This window comes from Thamnophis sirtalis, unplaced genomic scaffold (genome assembly GCF_051295495.1).
Source record: "Thamnophis sirtalis isolate CommonGarterSnake01/CBP01778 unplaced genomic scaffold, rThaSir2_p1.2 scaffold_10, whole genome shotgun sequence".
Taxonomy (NCBI): Eukaryota; Metazoa; Chordata; class Lepidosauria; order Squamata; family Natricidae; genus Thamnophis; species Thamnophis sirtalis.
The window spans coordinates 68,434,414-68,449,522 of record NW_028261390.1 but is presented as its reverse complement, the minus strand read 5'-3'; the positions used below and the strand labels follow the sequence as shown (position 1 = coordinate 68,449,522).

Below are 15,109 nucleotides of genomic sequence, written 5' to 3'. Positions count from 1 at the left end.
TGTTCCCTTTAGCAATAGCAATAGCAGTTAGACTTATATACCACTTCATAGGGCTTTCAGCCCTCTCTAAGCGGTTTACAGAGTCAGCATATCGCCCCCACAGTCTGGGTCCTCATTTCACCCACCTCGGAAGGATGGAAGGCTGAGTCAACCTTGAGCCGGTGAGATTTGAACCGCCGAACTGCAGATAGCAGTCAGCTGAAGTGGCCTGCAGTACTGCACTCTAACCACTGCGCCACCTCGGCTTTTAGTTCCCATTGTTAACAACTGCTATTTAACTTTCCCCGTTTTAAGTCCCTGCTGTTCTCTTTGTCGCCCACATATACCATAGGTTCCAGCTAAGATAATGTTCCGTTTCTCCTTTGTCCCTCAGCCAACCCGTCGTTCTGTCCATTTCTGCACATTCATAAATCTTTTTAATTATGGCATCTTCCGATGGTATGGTAGTAGATTTCCAAAATTGCGCATAGGTTATTCTTGCGGCCGCAATTATATGTAGGCTCAAATGACATATTGCTTTTTTAAAAAATGTTTTTATGATAACTTATTTTTTCTTTTCTTATTTAAGGGTTGGGAAGCAAGCATATTTACCTGAAGCATGGAGACCCTTCATGTGTGAGGGAGCTCCTGGAATGTTTTAAAAAAGACGCCAGAAGTGTTAAGCTGAGGGCTGGGACGAACCGGCTGGAAGATGTTACGGATGCACTAAAATGTTTCCTTTATGAAATAGACGATGCGCTACTGACCAAAGAACTTTATCCTTTTTGGATCTCAGCATTAGGTAAGGCATTACTGAGTAGCTCTGAAAGCTCCATCTATTGCACCTGGCTAGAAGATAAAACATAGAATAACAGAGTATGGAAGGGACCTTGGTGGTCTTCTAATCCAACCCTCTGCTCAAGCAGGAGACCCTATATTATTTCAGGCAAATACTTATCCAATCTCTTCTTAAAAACTTCACAGCTTCTGGACACAGGTTGTTCCACTGATTAATTGTTCTAACTGTCAGGAAATTTCTCCTTAGTTCTAGGTTGCTTCTCTCCTTGATTAGTTTCCATCCATTGTTTCTTGTCCTGCCTTCAGGTGTTTTGGAGAACAGGTTGACCACCCCCCTCCCTCTTCTTTGTAGGAGGCTGTTCGGACCTAGGCTTCCCAAGCAGCACGAAGCCAAGTCCCCATCCCGATAAGCCCCTTTTATTTAATGTACAGTGAATTCCTCGCCAGCAAAGTCTTTCCTCTCCCACAGTCTTTCAAGAGAGTTCACAATTACTGACCTTTATCAGGCTTGGAGAGTAGCCAGGCCGATATCTTTCAGATGCAAGAATGCAGGAATGAACTAATTGTCTCCTGCAAGCTCCACTCCCCTGTTGCTCCTCTTTTATTCCCTCTGGGAGGGGCCATTCACCGTCCACCTGTGGCCTTACTCCCAAGACAACCCTTGTTCTTTAGCTGTTCCCTTCATCTGGAAACTCTGCGCATGCACACACTGGGAACAGGGCTCCAGTTGTTCTTCTGCCCCACTGATGTCTGACTCCGAAGGCAGCTGATAACTGTCAGGTGGTCCTGGCCCCCTCTCTGCCTCCGACACAGAGCCCTCCTCAGAGCCTTCCCCAGACTCCAAGACTGGCCCAGGTTCCTCCCCAACCTCCTCACTGTCCGAATCTGCTGCCAGGTCTGCTGGCTGCTGACGGGCCATAACACTGCCCCACAAATATTGTAACAGTTGCCATCATGCCCTCCCTAGTCCTTCTTTTCATTAGACTAGACGTACCCAATTCCTGCAACTCTTCTTCATATGTTTTAGCCTCCAGCTACCTGATCATTTTGGTTGCTCTTCTCTGCACTCTTTCCAGAGTATCATCATCTTTTTTATATTGTGGTGATGACCATAACTCAGTTGTCACTAAAGACTCAGTTGTGGTCATAAGTCAAGGATTATACCTGTATTTGTATTGTGTCGATAAAGGAGAGGGTGATTGGCTAAATTATCTTTGCAAATGCCTTGGTGCTGCTAAAGGAACAGGCCAATTCCAGTTGCCTTTTCATCCACATGGTAGTTTACCGTATTTTTCGGAGTATAAGATGCACCAGAGTATAAGACGCACCAAGATTTTGACGAGGCAATTTTTTTTTAAAAAATGGCCCATGTTTCGCAAAAATGGCCTCGGGTTTTTTTTCAAAACAAGGGCATGAATAGCTTTTAGGAGGCTTCTAGAATGCTCCTGGGGGGGGGTGTTGGACCCCAAAACCATCAAGAAATGGCTCATTTTCACGAAAATGGGCCAGTTTGTTTTTTAAAAAAGGGCATGCAGAGCCTTTAGGAGACTTATAGAGTTCTCCTGGGGGTGGGGGCAGAAAATTGAACCAAAAATAGCCCATTTTTCACTCATTTCTGCCTTCCCCAGCCCCCTGGAGCACTCTATAAGCCTCCTAAAGGCTCTGCACAGCCATTTTGGTGAAGGGGCGGGGTTTCAAGAGGCAAAGAATGCTGTATTTAGTGTATAAGACGCAGCCAGATTTTCAGCTTCTTTTTTGAGGGAAAAAGGTGTGTCTTATATATATATACTCCGAAAAATATGGTAATCCATGTAGGTAATTTAATTTCTACCCTTCCTCTTCTCCATCAGATACACTGGATGACAAAGACAGGGTGAGGAAATACAGCACCTTCATCCGCACACTTCCACCCGTCAACAAAGCGACTCTGGCAGCATTAATGGAACACCTCTACAGGTCAGTCGGAAAGCACGATTCGGACTAGTGGTGGTACAATCGTCATCATACGAATGGAGCTGGAAGGGACCTCGGATGCTCCAGCAGGAGCCCCTATACCTGTGATGGTGAACCTATAGCATGTGGGCCAGAGGTGACATACCAAGCCCTCTCTGTGGGCATGCGTGCCATCACCAACTGCTCTTCCGGTTTCTGGCACGCGCATGCACACCAGCCAGGTGGTCTTTGCGCACGCAGGGGCGCTGGAAACCTAAAGAGCAGCTGGTGGAGACACAGAGACCAAGTGGTGGGCACGTGTATGTCCGTGGTGGGGCGTACCAGTGCCTGCTGGGAGCACCAGGTGTCATTCCAGTACGGTGCTCCAGAGGGCCCACCCGTCTGCCTGCCCTCCTTACCTGTATTTGAGCCAATTGGGGCTTACGCGCACGGAACATACGGCGCCTATGCAATGCTCCGCCGAGCAGCTGGAGTGTCACGGAGCATTGCGGAGCATCGCGGGCAGTAAGTACACATATGTGCGCTGTGTGTGTGCTGTGCACTTTCATGTGGGGGACGCCCAGCCCTGTGGCACCAGTTGCACTAGAAACTGACTAGTTTCTTCTTGAAAACCTCCAGTGATGGAGCACCCACAACTTCTGTTCCACTGTCTAACTATCTTCACTTTTTTGAAGCTTCTCCTTAGTTCCAAGTTGCTCCTCTCCTTGATTAGTTTCTATCCCTTGTTTCTTGTCCTGCCTTCTGGTGCTTTGGAAAATAAGTTGACCCCTTATTCTTTGTGGAAGCCTCTCAAATACCGGAACATTGCTTTCATGTCCCCCCTAGTCCATCTTTTCTTTAGACTAGACCAAGGGTTGGCAACCTTAAACACTAAAAGAGCCACAAAGGTCTTAACTGGAAGCCCCCCGTTCAATTCTGGAGCCGGCTGGAAGTCCGGTTCCCCCACCATAGAGTCTTCTCCTAGGGCAGTATCCTTTTTCCTCTACTTGTCCTAACCGAAAGCCCTATCAATTGTGGAGCTGATCGGTGACAGAGAGGCGCAGCAGAGGGACGAAAGAGAATGACCCCTGGACTAGTCAAACCCAAATCCTGCCTCCGTTCGTCATGTGTTTTAGTCCCCAGGCCTTTAATCCAGCGTATCACAATCCATCGTATTATAATAATAGCACGGAACTCGCACCTTCTGCGGGTGAGCGGGTTGCATTAGAATGAATATTTTGCATTCATTAATTTGAAATATTCATGAGATGATTTAAGCTGGGGCTGCGTGATTAGTTTATCCAGCTTTCATAAGACTGACTGACCTTTTCAAAAAACGGTTCAGGACTATCAGGGAAAGTCATTGCTAAAAGATCAACAAAGTAAACTCAATGCGTGTAAATAGCAATGAAGGTTGCTCAAATGTAACCAGATCCCGCGTATGCATATACCGTACATTTTGGAGTATAAAACGCACTTTCCCCCTAAAACTCCAGACTGTGGGCAGAGTTACCCTGCAATGCTGCGTTCTAACCACTATGCCACCATGGAAGGAGAAGGAAGGAAGAAATGAATGGAAGGAGGGAGGGAGAGGAAAAAGGAAGGAAGGGAAAGGAAAGGGAGGGAGGACTAGTAATAGACTTATATTATAACAATTTTGGTCCTCATTTTACTGAACTTGGAAGGATGGAAACCTGAGTCAATCTTGAGCTGGTCAGGATCAAATTCCAGACTGTGGGCAGAGTTAGCCTGCAATGCTGCGTTCTAACCACTGTGCCACCATGGAAGGGAGGAAGGAAGGGAGGGAAGGAAGGAGGGGGGGGCAATAGCAATAGAACTTAGACTTATATACCACTTTATAAAGCGTTACAGCACTTTATAAGCAGTTGACAGAGTCAGCATATTGCCCCCCAATAGTCTAGGTCCTCATTTGACCAAACTCCGAAGGATGGAAGGTGGAGTGTGCCTTGAGCCTCTAAGGATCGAACTTCTGGCAGTCAGCAGAATTTGCTTGTAATTCTGCATTTTAACCACAGGAAAGGAAAGGAAAGGAAAGGAAAGGAAAGGAAAGGAAAGGGAGGAAGGAAGGGACTAGCAATAGCACTTAGATTTATATACCGCTTCACAGTGCTTTACAACCCTCTCAAGGTGGTTTAGAGAGTTAGCATATCACCCACAAAAATCTGGGTCTTCATTTTACCCACCTTGGAAGGATGGAAGCCTGAGTCAACCTTGAGCTGGTCAGGATCAAACTCCAGACTGTGGGCAGAGTTAGCCTGCAATGCTACATTCTAACCACTGCACCACCATGGCTCAAGAAAGGGATTGTATCAAACTAGAGGCATGAGAATCATCATTTAATGGGCTGGGAACATATATGTGTTTTAAAAAAAAGAAAAGAAAAAAAAACACAAATATAACAAAGGCAACAGTAAAAATATTGGGTTTCTGTCGTGATGGACTCTTGTGACGAGCCAATTGACAGATGATGGAAGCAGTTAGCTTTCTCCCATAATTGGGGCTTACCAGGGATTGTAAAAATCTAATATTTACAATCAGGGGTTGTAAAAATCTAATATAGATAGATAGATAGATAGATAGATAGATAGATAGATAGATAGATAGATAGATAGATAGATAGATAGATAGATAGATAGATATAGATATAGATATAGATATAGATATAGATATATAGATATATAGATATATAGATATATAGAGATAGAGATAGAGATAGAGATAGAGATAGAGATAGAGATAGAGATAGAGATGATAGATAGAGAGATAGAGATAGAGATAGAGATAGATATGTGTGTGTGTGTGTGTGTGTGTGTGTGTGTGTGTGTATATATATATATATATATATATATATATATATATATATATATATATATATATATATATATATATATATATATATATATATATATATATATATATATAGTTTTGTTATATTTATGCTGATAAATAAATAAAGGGAGACTAGTATAGATCTATTTCAAGCTATTTAGCTCTCATCAGCTAGCCATACCCATGTTGGGAATCGAACCTGTGCTCTATTGCCTCTTAGGCAGACATGAGTATGGCTAGCTGATGAGAGCTAAATAGCTTGAAATAGATCTATACTAGTCTCCCTTTATTTATTTATCAGCATAAATATAACAAATGTAACAAAAAGGCAACAGTAAAAAATATTGGGTTTCTGTCTGGATGGTCTCTTGTGACGAGCCGAAGACAGAGAGTGGAAGTGTGACCTTCCTCCCATATTTGGGCATAGCAGGGGTTGTGACTTTAAATATCTATATATATAGATATATACATACATACATACATACATACATACATACATACATACATACACACACACACACACACACACACACACACACACACACACACACACACTCATTTTAACGGATTTATGAACTTCATCTTCAGGGTTCAGAAATGTTCAGAAATCAACCTGATGGAGCCCCACCATCTGGCCATGGCTTTCTCCTCCTGCTTGTTTCAAACCAAGGGACAAACCAGCGAAGAAGTTGATGTGGTCGAGGACCTCATTGTCAATTACGTGCAGCTTTTTGACGTGAGTACTTGGCGGGTCGCTATAATGGCCCCGGAGGTAGAATTCAGCAAATGGGCAACTTTTGTGATCTTGTCATTTTATTCATCTTAACTACTTCGATACAAGGTGTTGGAAAGTTGCCTGAGATAGAACATTTTCTGTCTGGTTATTGTTTTGGTAAATTTTAGGTTTATTTTTTAAAAACGAATGAAAGAAATAACTTTTGTAACGCTATTGGACGGAATAAATCAACTGATCTGATTGAAGAAAAAAAAGTCAGTAATAATGGGGATAGTGGGACGCGGTGGCTCAGTGGATAAGACGCTGAGCCAGAAAGGTCAGTGGTTAGAATCCCTAGCGTCGCGTAATGGAGTGAGCTCCCATTACCTGTCCCAGCTTCTGCCAACCTAGCAGTTTGAAAGCACATAAAAAATGCAAGTAGAAAAATAGGAACCACCTTTGGTGGGAAGGTAACAGCGTTCCGTGCGCCTTCGGCGTTGAGTCATGCCGGCCACATGACCACAGAGACATCTTCAGACAGCGCTGGCTCTTTGGCTTTGAAACGGAGATGAGCACCGCCCCCTAGAGTCAGGAACGACTAACACATACTTGCGAGGGGAACCTTTACCTTTAATAACAGGGATGGAATATATTTGTTTTACCAAAGTATTGGATTGTGTTCGCTCTTTATTATATTATTCAAAAATCGTTTTGAGAGATGGACATCTCCCTTTATTAGCCCCGTCTGCGTACATGGGATGCAAAAAAGGATTTTCTTTCTTTAAAGAAGACGTTTGGGTAACTCATTTCATAAAACTGTCGTCGTTGTTGTTGTTTGCACAGATTCAGCAAGATCGCGTCAAGCAAATGGACATTGAGAACAGCTTCATCACCAAATGGAAAGACACACAAGTATGTAAAGGCAATTCCTTCATTTATGCAACTGTGGGAAGAAATGTCCATTCTGGGTTCAGTTCCAAGTGGGGAAAAAGACAACTGGAAACATGGAAACTGCTTGGAAAGATGGTTTTAATGGTGGACAGAATCACATAGTTTGAGGTCCTGGGGGGGAAAGGAGAAGAGATGCAGAGAGTATCCAGGTTTTATGTCCTCCCTGGGTTTTTCAATTTGAGCTTGCATTCTGATTGGTTGTCAGACTCCCCTGGGATCATGCAGGGATATGTTGTCTTTTTTGAGTCCCAAGCTTGGTTGACTCTTGCTGGGTGATGAGGTAATGAAAGGGCTTTGGGATTCCTATTACGACGCTGCTTGAAGGAGGTAAATCTTCGTTGTGCGGAATAGGCTGGCTCAGGCCTTAATGGCCCATTGACAAAGGTGGTGGGGGGGTTGAGTTTCTCTCTCCCTTTTAGGGGAAACATTCTGCCCTTTTGATATTTCCTAAAATATCTCATTTTCGAGAGGGGTGGGTGCTAATGTCCTACAAAGCGAATAAATAAACTTTGAAAAGGACCTTTTTCCTGGTTTGCTGAAACTTAGCAGATTGCAGTGAGCCACATTTTGGGGGATGGGAGGAAGACAGGGCAGTAAAATCTTTTATTTATTGGTACAATTTATAGGCCGCCCAATCCTGGAGGACTCCGGGCGGCTTACAATGAAGGAAGAAGGAAAATAATAAAAAAATGAAAATAAAAAATAAAAAAACAGGTTAAAATCAACACACATACATTCGTTATGATCGGGGCTGGACCTCAACAATGAGGTCAACAGCCCCAGGCCTGCCGGAATAGCCAGGTTTTAACAGCTTTTCTGAAGGCCATGAGAGTGGGTAAGGTCCGGATTTCTGGGGGTAGCTCATTCCAAAGGGTCGGAGCAGCCACAGAGAATGCTCTCCTCGGGGGAGCCGCCAGCCGACATTGTCTGGCTGACGGCATCTGAAGGAGGCCCACCCTGTGGGATCTCACCGGCCGTTGGGAGGAATGTGGCAGTAGGCGGTCTCGCAGGTATGCTGGCCCTAAGCCATGTAGGGCTTTAAAGGTGATAACCAACACCTTGAATTGCGTCCGGAGACCAATAGGTAGCCAGTGCAGCTCGCGGAGGATAGGTGTAACGTGGGTGTACTTAGGTACACCCAATATCGCTCTCACGGCTGCATTCTGGACTAGTTGCAGTCTCCGAACACTTTTCAAGGGTAGCCCCATGTAGAGCGCGTTGCAGTAATCCAGGCTTGAGGTGACTAGGGGGTGAAATCTTGACCAATGTGTATTGAAATAGCCTTGTTAATTCAACCTCTCTCCCTGTTTTTGCCTGCAGCCTGAAAGATTTCCAAAGAAATCCTCTTTTATTACCACAGCTGTTTACTAGGAGTTTAAAATAGGCTGATGATCTGGGAGAGACTAAATCACATTACAAATTTGAAATAAACAATTAAAAAAAAACCCAGATTCTCCCTATAGGATAAGGAAAAATGAGAGAGGCAATAGCAATAGCAATATAGCAATAGCAGTAGACTTATATACCGCTTCATAGGCCTTTCAGCCCTCTCTAAGCGGTTTACAGAGAGTCAGCATATTGCCCCCAACAACAATCTGGGTCCTCATTTTACCCACCTCGGAAGGATGGAAGGCTGAGTCAACCCTGAGCCGGTGAGATTTGAACCGCTGACCTGCTGATCTAGCAGTAGCCTGCAGTGCTGCATTTAACCACTGCGCCACCTCAATGTTGATCCATTGCCTTATTTTTTTTTTTTAATCAAATATCTTTTATTTTAGATTTCTCAGGCTGGAGACTTGCTCATTGAAGTGTACGTGGAAAGGAAGGAGCCCGATTCTAGCGTTATAATAAGGGTTCGTATTTTTTTTATTTTTTATTTTTGTAGATTTTTATTTTTATTAAACAGACAACACACATACTCAACAATAAAAAAAAAAAAACCATCATCACATGCAGCATGTCGTTTGGTTACAAGTGCTTTTACATCCATATTCTCGAATAGCATTTACCATCACAGATTTTTCATCTAGTATAACTAAATACCTCCCTTTCATTGCACAGTATATGTTCCATTACAATTAGTATTATTTTGTTTCCAATAAAGCATAATTCCCTTACATTCTTGATTGTCTGTTTGATAACAGTATACCTTTATATAATCCCAATGTGAGAGAAAATTTTTTTTTATTACCAACCATTTATATTTGTATATCACTATTTTCAATTATGCATAATTCCACCAATCAACTATCGGGTATGCTTATATTCATTGTTATCCTTGTACATCATACATTCAAACAGAAATCTTATTCCTTCATTTTTCAACAAAATATTCTAAATAGTCGCTACATATATATACCAATTTTTAATTATTCCCTTATTAAGATTGTTTGTCAACAACAGGATATCACAGCCGAGGTGGCACAGTGGTTAGGGTGCAGTACTGCAGGCCACTTCAGCTGACTGTTATCTGCAGTTCAGCGGTTCTAATCTCACTGGCTCAAGGTTGACTCAGCCTTCCATCCTTCCGAGGTGGGTGAAATGAGGACCCAGACTGTGGGGGCGATATGCTGACTCTGTAAACCGCTTAGAGAGGGCTGAAAGCCCTATGAAGCGGTATATAAGTCTAACTGCTATTGCTATCATTATAATATATTCTTAGGGTTATACATTATATCACCAATCCTCTATCAAGTATACATAAAATCATTATTATCCTTATCCTTTTTTAAAACAAAAAATTCTAAAGTATTCAATTCATAGATGTATCAGTTTTTCATTGTATCGTTGTTAATCTATTTCACAGCATAATTGTGTTATCATTTAACTCCTCCAGTTAAAACATGAGTAAAACGTTTTTCATTTCCAAGTTTTTTCCCCCCAGCCACTGATAAAACAAGTCCCATATCTTATAAAATTGCTCGTCTTTTTCTTTTTTTAAATGTGTATTTTGTCTTAAGGCAGTTCAAAAGGCCATTATTTTTTTTTAAACAAACATTGGCAGAAGTTGCTAATTTTTAAATTTATATCTATTTAATTATGATTACGTTTTGCAGAACAAGCCCCATACTCAGTCATAACCATGCATGGAACCCTACGTATAGTTCAGGAGTCAGAAACCTGCGGCTCCGGAGCCGCATGTGGCTCTTTCATCCCTCTGCTGCGGCTCCCTGTCGCTGGTCAGCGCCAAAATTGATAGGTTAGGATAGGTAGAGGAAAAAGGATGCCACGTTAGGAGGAGACTCTATGGTGGGGGAACCAAACTTCCGGTCAGCTCCCGAATTGAACGGAGGGCTTCCGGTTAGGACCTTTGTGGTTCTTTGAGTGTTTAAGGTTGCCGACCCCTGGTCTAGTTTAATGAAAAGAAAGGACAGGGGTGACATGATAGCAGAGTTGAGGAGCTGTCATAAGAAGAGGGGGCCACTACTCTCCAAAGCACCTTTGGAGGGCAGGACAAGAAGCAATGGGTGGAAACTAATCAAGGAGAGAAGCAACTTAGAACTAAGGAGAAATTTCTTGACAATTAGAATTAATCAGTGGAACAACTTGCCTCCAGAAGTTGTGAATGCTCCAACACTGGAGGTCTTTAAGAAGATGTTGGATAAACATTTGTCTGAAATGATGTAGGGTTTCCTGCCTAATTTTTTTATTTTTTCCTCACCCTTGTGTGAGGGCATAAAACTCAATTCTTTGTAATAAAATATAAAAATACTAAAAGTGTATTAAATTTGATCATGCAGGGTGGGATGTTTGAGTTGTTAGAAATGTTAAAAAGTGCACGGGCAACATTAAAAGGTAACAAAGAGGTAGAAAAGGAACCAGAAAAATAATATTGAAAGTGGAGAGAAGAGGGGAATAAACAGGCAATATAAATGAACAAGAAATTAACAAGGTAGAAATGGAAAATAAAACTCAATGGAGAGAGCAGAGAGGAAAAAAGGGGAACATCCTCTGAAAAGAAAATTAGCCAAAGATAAAGAGAGAAATAACGGGAGATGGGAAAGATAAATTTTGGGGAGAGATACTCAAAAAATATATATATCGAAAAGTGAGAGAGAAAATGCAGAAGAAAACTTATGAGACATTGAAAAAAAGAAAAGGAGAAAATAATATTTAGAAATAGGAGAATAGTAAAATGATATGATCCAGTAGAAAGAAATATTGTAAACAAGGTATAAATACGTTTTAATTAGAATGTGTGGGGATTATATTAAGCGCCTTAAAGCTGTTCAATAATTATGTTACGTTGATTATATAAAACTTGAAATTTGAATCCTATTGTTAATGGGAAATAGATTGAAAAGAAATGATGAATTGTTTATTTTTTTAAAAGAGAAAGAAAAATTATATTGCTTGGACATGTTAAAAACTAGAAATTGGAAAATATGAGAAGAAAAGTAATATGGCTACAATTGGAAATAATGGAAATATAATGTTTTTTGGTGGGAATGTTAAAGGGGGAATTCGGACATGACTCTGTTTGCAAAAGATTTTTTTTATTATGTAACAAAAATAAATAAATAAACCTCTGGCACGAGATAGCAAGTTGCAAGCAAGTTAGACTTATATACCGCTTCATAGGGCTTTCAGCCCTCTCTAAGCGGTTTACAGAGTGGGCATATCGCCCCCACAGTCTGGGTCCTCATTTCACCCACCTCGAAAGGATGGAAGGCTGAGTCAACCTTGAGCCGGTGAGATTTGAACCGCTGAACTGCAGATAGCAGTCAGCTGAAGTGGCCTGCAGTTCAGCACTCTAACCACTGCGCCACCTCAGCTCTGATATCCTGTTGTTGACAAATAATCTACCTCGGAAGGATGGAAAGCTGAGTCAACCTTGAGCCGGTGAGATTTGAACAGCCGAACTGCTGAACTGCAGTCAGCTGAAGTAGCCTGCAGTGCTGCATTTAACCACTGCGCCACCTCGGCTCTTACTGGCTCCCGAGATAAACCCTCTCGGGAGTTTTAAATCGTTTCTAAACTCTTATCTGGTCTTCAAAGTAGATCTCCCCAACAATGGAGGCGGAAGAGTTGACTCTTGACATACTGGCCATCAAAAACCTCACCCCTCACAAAGATGACATCTGGGCCATCTTTGAAGTGATTGAAAATGGAGAACTAGGTGAGTCGTGATCGGCATCAGCTTGAGATATTTTTTCTTTGCTTCATGATTCCTCGCTGTTTTCTTCGCGGGAAAAAGCAAACTAGCAGGAGTCTTAGTGCTATTCCGTGGAAACGCTCGATATAAGGTGATTCCGAAGCAGTTTGTTTTAGAGAGGTGACAGAAAAGGAACTACCTCTTCTCCCCTCTCTTCCCTCTTAATTTATTCTCTCCTCACCCTCTGCTGCTTCCCACCTTCCTGTTCTCCCTTCCTTTCCTTCTCTCCCTCTCTTCCATCATTCCTTCCATACACCTCTTTCTTCCTCCCTCCCTTCTCTTCCATTCCTTCTTTCCCTTCCTCTCTCTCTCCCTCCCTTCCTTCCCTTCCATTCCTTCTTTCTCTTTCTTTCCTTACTTCCTTCTTATCTCCCTTTCCTCTCTTCCATTCCTTCTTTCTCTTTCCTTCCTTCCTCCTTATCCCCCTTTCTTCTCTTCCATTCCTTCTTTCCCTCCCTCCCTCCTTATCTCCCTTCCTTCTCTTCCATTCCTTCTTTCCCTCCCTCCCTCCTTATCTCCCTTCATTCTCTTCCATTCCTTCTTTCTCTTTCCTTCCTTCCTCCTTATCACCCTTCCTTCTCTTCCATTCCTTCTTTCTCTTTCCTTCCTTCTTCCTTATCTCTCTTTCTTCTCTTCCATTCCTTCTTTCTCTCCCTCCTTATTCCCTTCCTTCTCTTCCATTCCTTCTTTCTCTTTCCTTCCTTCCTCCTTATCACCCTTCATTCTCTTCCATCCCTTCTTTCCCTCCCTTCCTCCCTCCCTTCCTCTCTTCCATTCATTCTTTTCCTTCCTTCCTCTCTTCCATTCCTTTTTCTCTTTCCTTCCCTCCTTCCCTCCCTTCTCTTCCATTTCTTCTTTCCATTCCTCCTTCCCTCCCTTCTTTCTCTTCCCTTCCTTCCTTCTCTTCCATTCCTTCTTTCTGTTCCTTCCTTCCTTCCTCCATATCACCCTTCCATCATTCCTTCCATACACCCCTCCCTCCCTTTTCCTTTACTATAAATTACATTAAGGCAGAGACTTAACAACAGTGAAAACATTCTCTCAAACATGGCACTTTCTGATGGGAGAATTGTGGGTGTGCAGTTATCGTCAGAAGTTGCTGTGTTTAATTCACCAAGTTCCCATTTCGAAGCAGTATTTTTCCTCCTGAAGTAACCTTCTGCGCTTTCCAGGGAATTCAGTCTTTCTCCTAACAACCCTCACCTCCATTTATAATTGTTTGCTAGATGAAACAAAATTCTGAGAATGCAAGTCCAACCTACATTTTCCAGAATGCAATTCCCTTCTAATATTTATTGTTAGATTGGAACAAAGAATTGTGTTGCTGTTTACTAGCAACATACAATGACCTTGGGAGCAGAATAATGGGATATATAAGTCTGAGAGCGAGAGATCTGGAGTGTTGGAGCTAAAATATTAACAAGGAGCTGAAATATTTGCACATTAAGCAGCAGAGGTAGAAAATGAAATTATCTGGCCTTACAGAGTGGATTTGCAATAGTGGGACCTCTGGTTTACAAAATTTTGCTAGCAATTTCTACAAGATGGATAGTTTGCGAATAATGTGCATGCAGCTGATGAAATGATTTATGCTCAACATCCTGCGTTTCCCCGAAAATAAGACAGGGTCTTATTTTCTTTTGACCCCCAAAATAAGTGCTTGGCCTTATATTCGGGGAGGTCTTATTATTTTTTTAGGTTCAGGAGGCAGAGAGCGTCATCACCTCATGGCTGCTTTCAGGGACGGCTTATTTTCAGGGCAGGGCTTACTTTAGCGCATGCGCTCAAAAGCCCGATTGGGCTTATTCTCTGGTGAGGGCTTATTTTCAGGAAAACAGGGTAGCAATAGCACTTAGACTGCGAACCAATAGTAGAAATAAAAGCTTCAGAAGATCACGCAGCTCAGTTGTGAGCAGCGCAATTGTTGGAAGCCTCCCCCCCCCATTTTTTTCCTGCCTATTTGCTCAAACCGGCAGAAAACAAATGCTTTAAAAGGTTAGGGTATGCCGTGATCGGTTTTGATCTGCAGTGACCAGATCTGGTCTCTGCCGCACATGCGTGGGGGGTTAGATGCATGTAGGAGATGTGTGCACATGTGCGAGGGGCAGGATGTCTGCAGGGAGCCATGTGCAGATGTGCAGGGGTTAAACATGAATATTAGAGTGCATGTGGGGGGGGTGTCACACACGCATGCATTGGGGAGTGCGTGGAGTCAAGCATGCATGCGGGGCTGCATTGCATTATGCGTGCATGCGCGCAAGTGCTTTCGGCACAGGACAAAAAAGGTTACCCATCCCTGGTACAGGGCATGTGGAAACATCTAGAATGACCAACTGACCTCCAGCTCACAACCAACCACAGTTCAATTCTTTCTTCTCTTCTAGAACGTCCCTTGCACTGCGCTGAGAACATTCTGGAACAGATCCTTCACTGGAGTTCCTTGGCCAGCCCCAGCAACGCCTCTCTCATAATAAAGAAATTCCCAACCGTGGGACTTACGGGGGAAGGTAAATACCGAAACGCATCCCCTCTCCCAGGTAGTCCTCGATTTACAAACAGCTCATTTCGTGATTGTTCAATGTTATAACAGGGCTGAAAACAGTGACTTATGACCAGGGGGCAGCATTCCTGCCAGCATTCCTACCGGTTCGGGGCCTGAAAGATTATGTGTGCACGTATGAGTGCATTTGCACTTAAAAGGTCTGCGCACGTGCACACCATTAAAAAAA

General features: G+C 42.8%; 1 protein-coding gene across 1 annotated transcript in view; it reads left to right on the top strand.

The window, feature by feature from the left end:
* ARAP2 (ArfGAP with RhoGAP domain, ankyrin repeat and PH domain 2) overlaps positions 1–15,109 on the top strand; it is a 113,855-nt gene that overhangs the window by 74,261 nt on the left and 24,485 nt on the right. Inside the window, 7 exon segments of the mRNA XM_087724798.1 lie at positions 569–781; positions 2,628–2,733; positions 6,148–6,295; positions 7,118–7,186; positions 9,004–9,078; positions 12,227–12,344; positions 14,765–14,887. Of these exon segments, the coding sequence (XP_087580924.1) occupies positions 569–781; positions 2,628–2,733; positions 6,148–6,295; positions 7,118–7,186; positions 9,004–9,078; positions 12,227–12,344; positions 14,765–14,887 (852 nt within the window).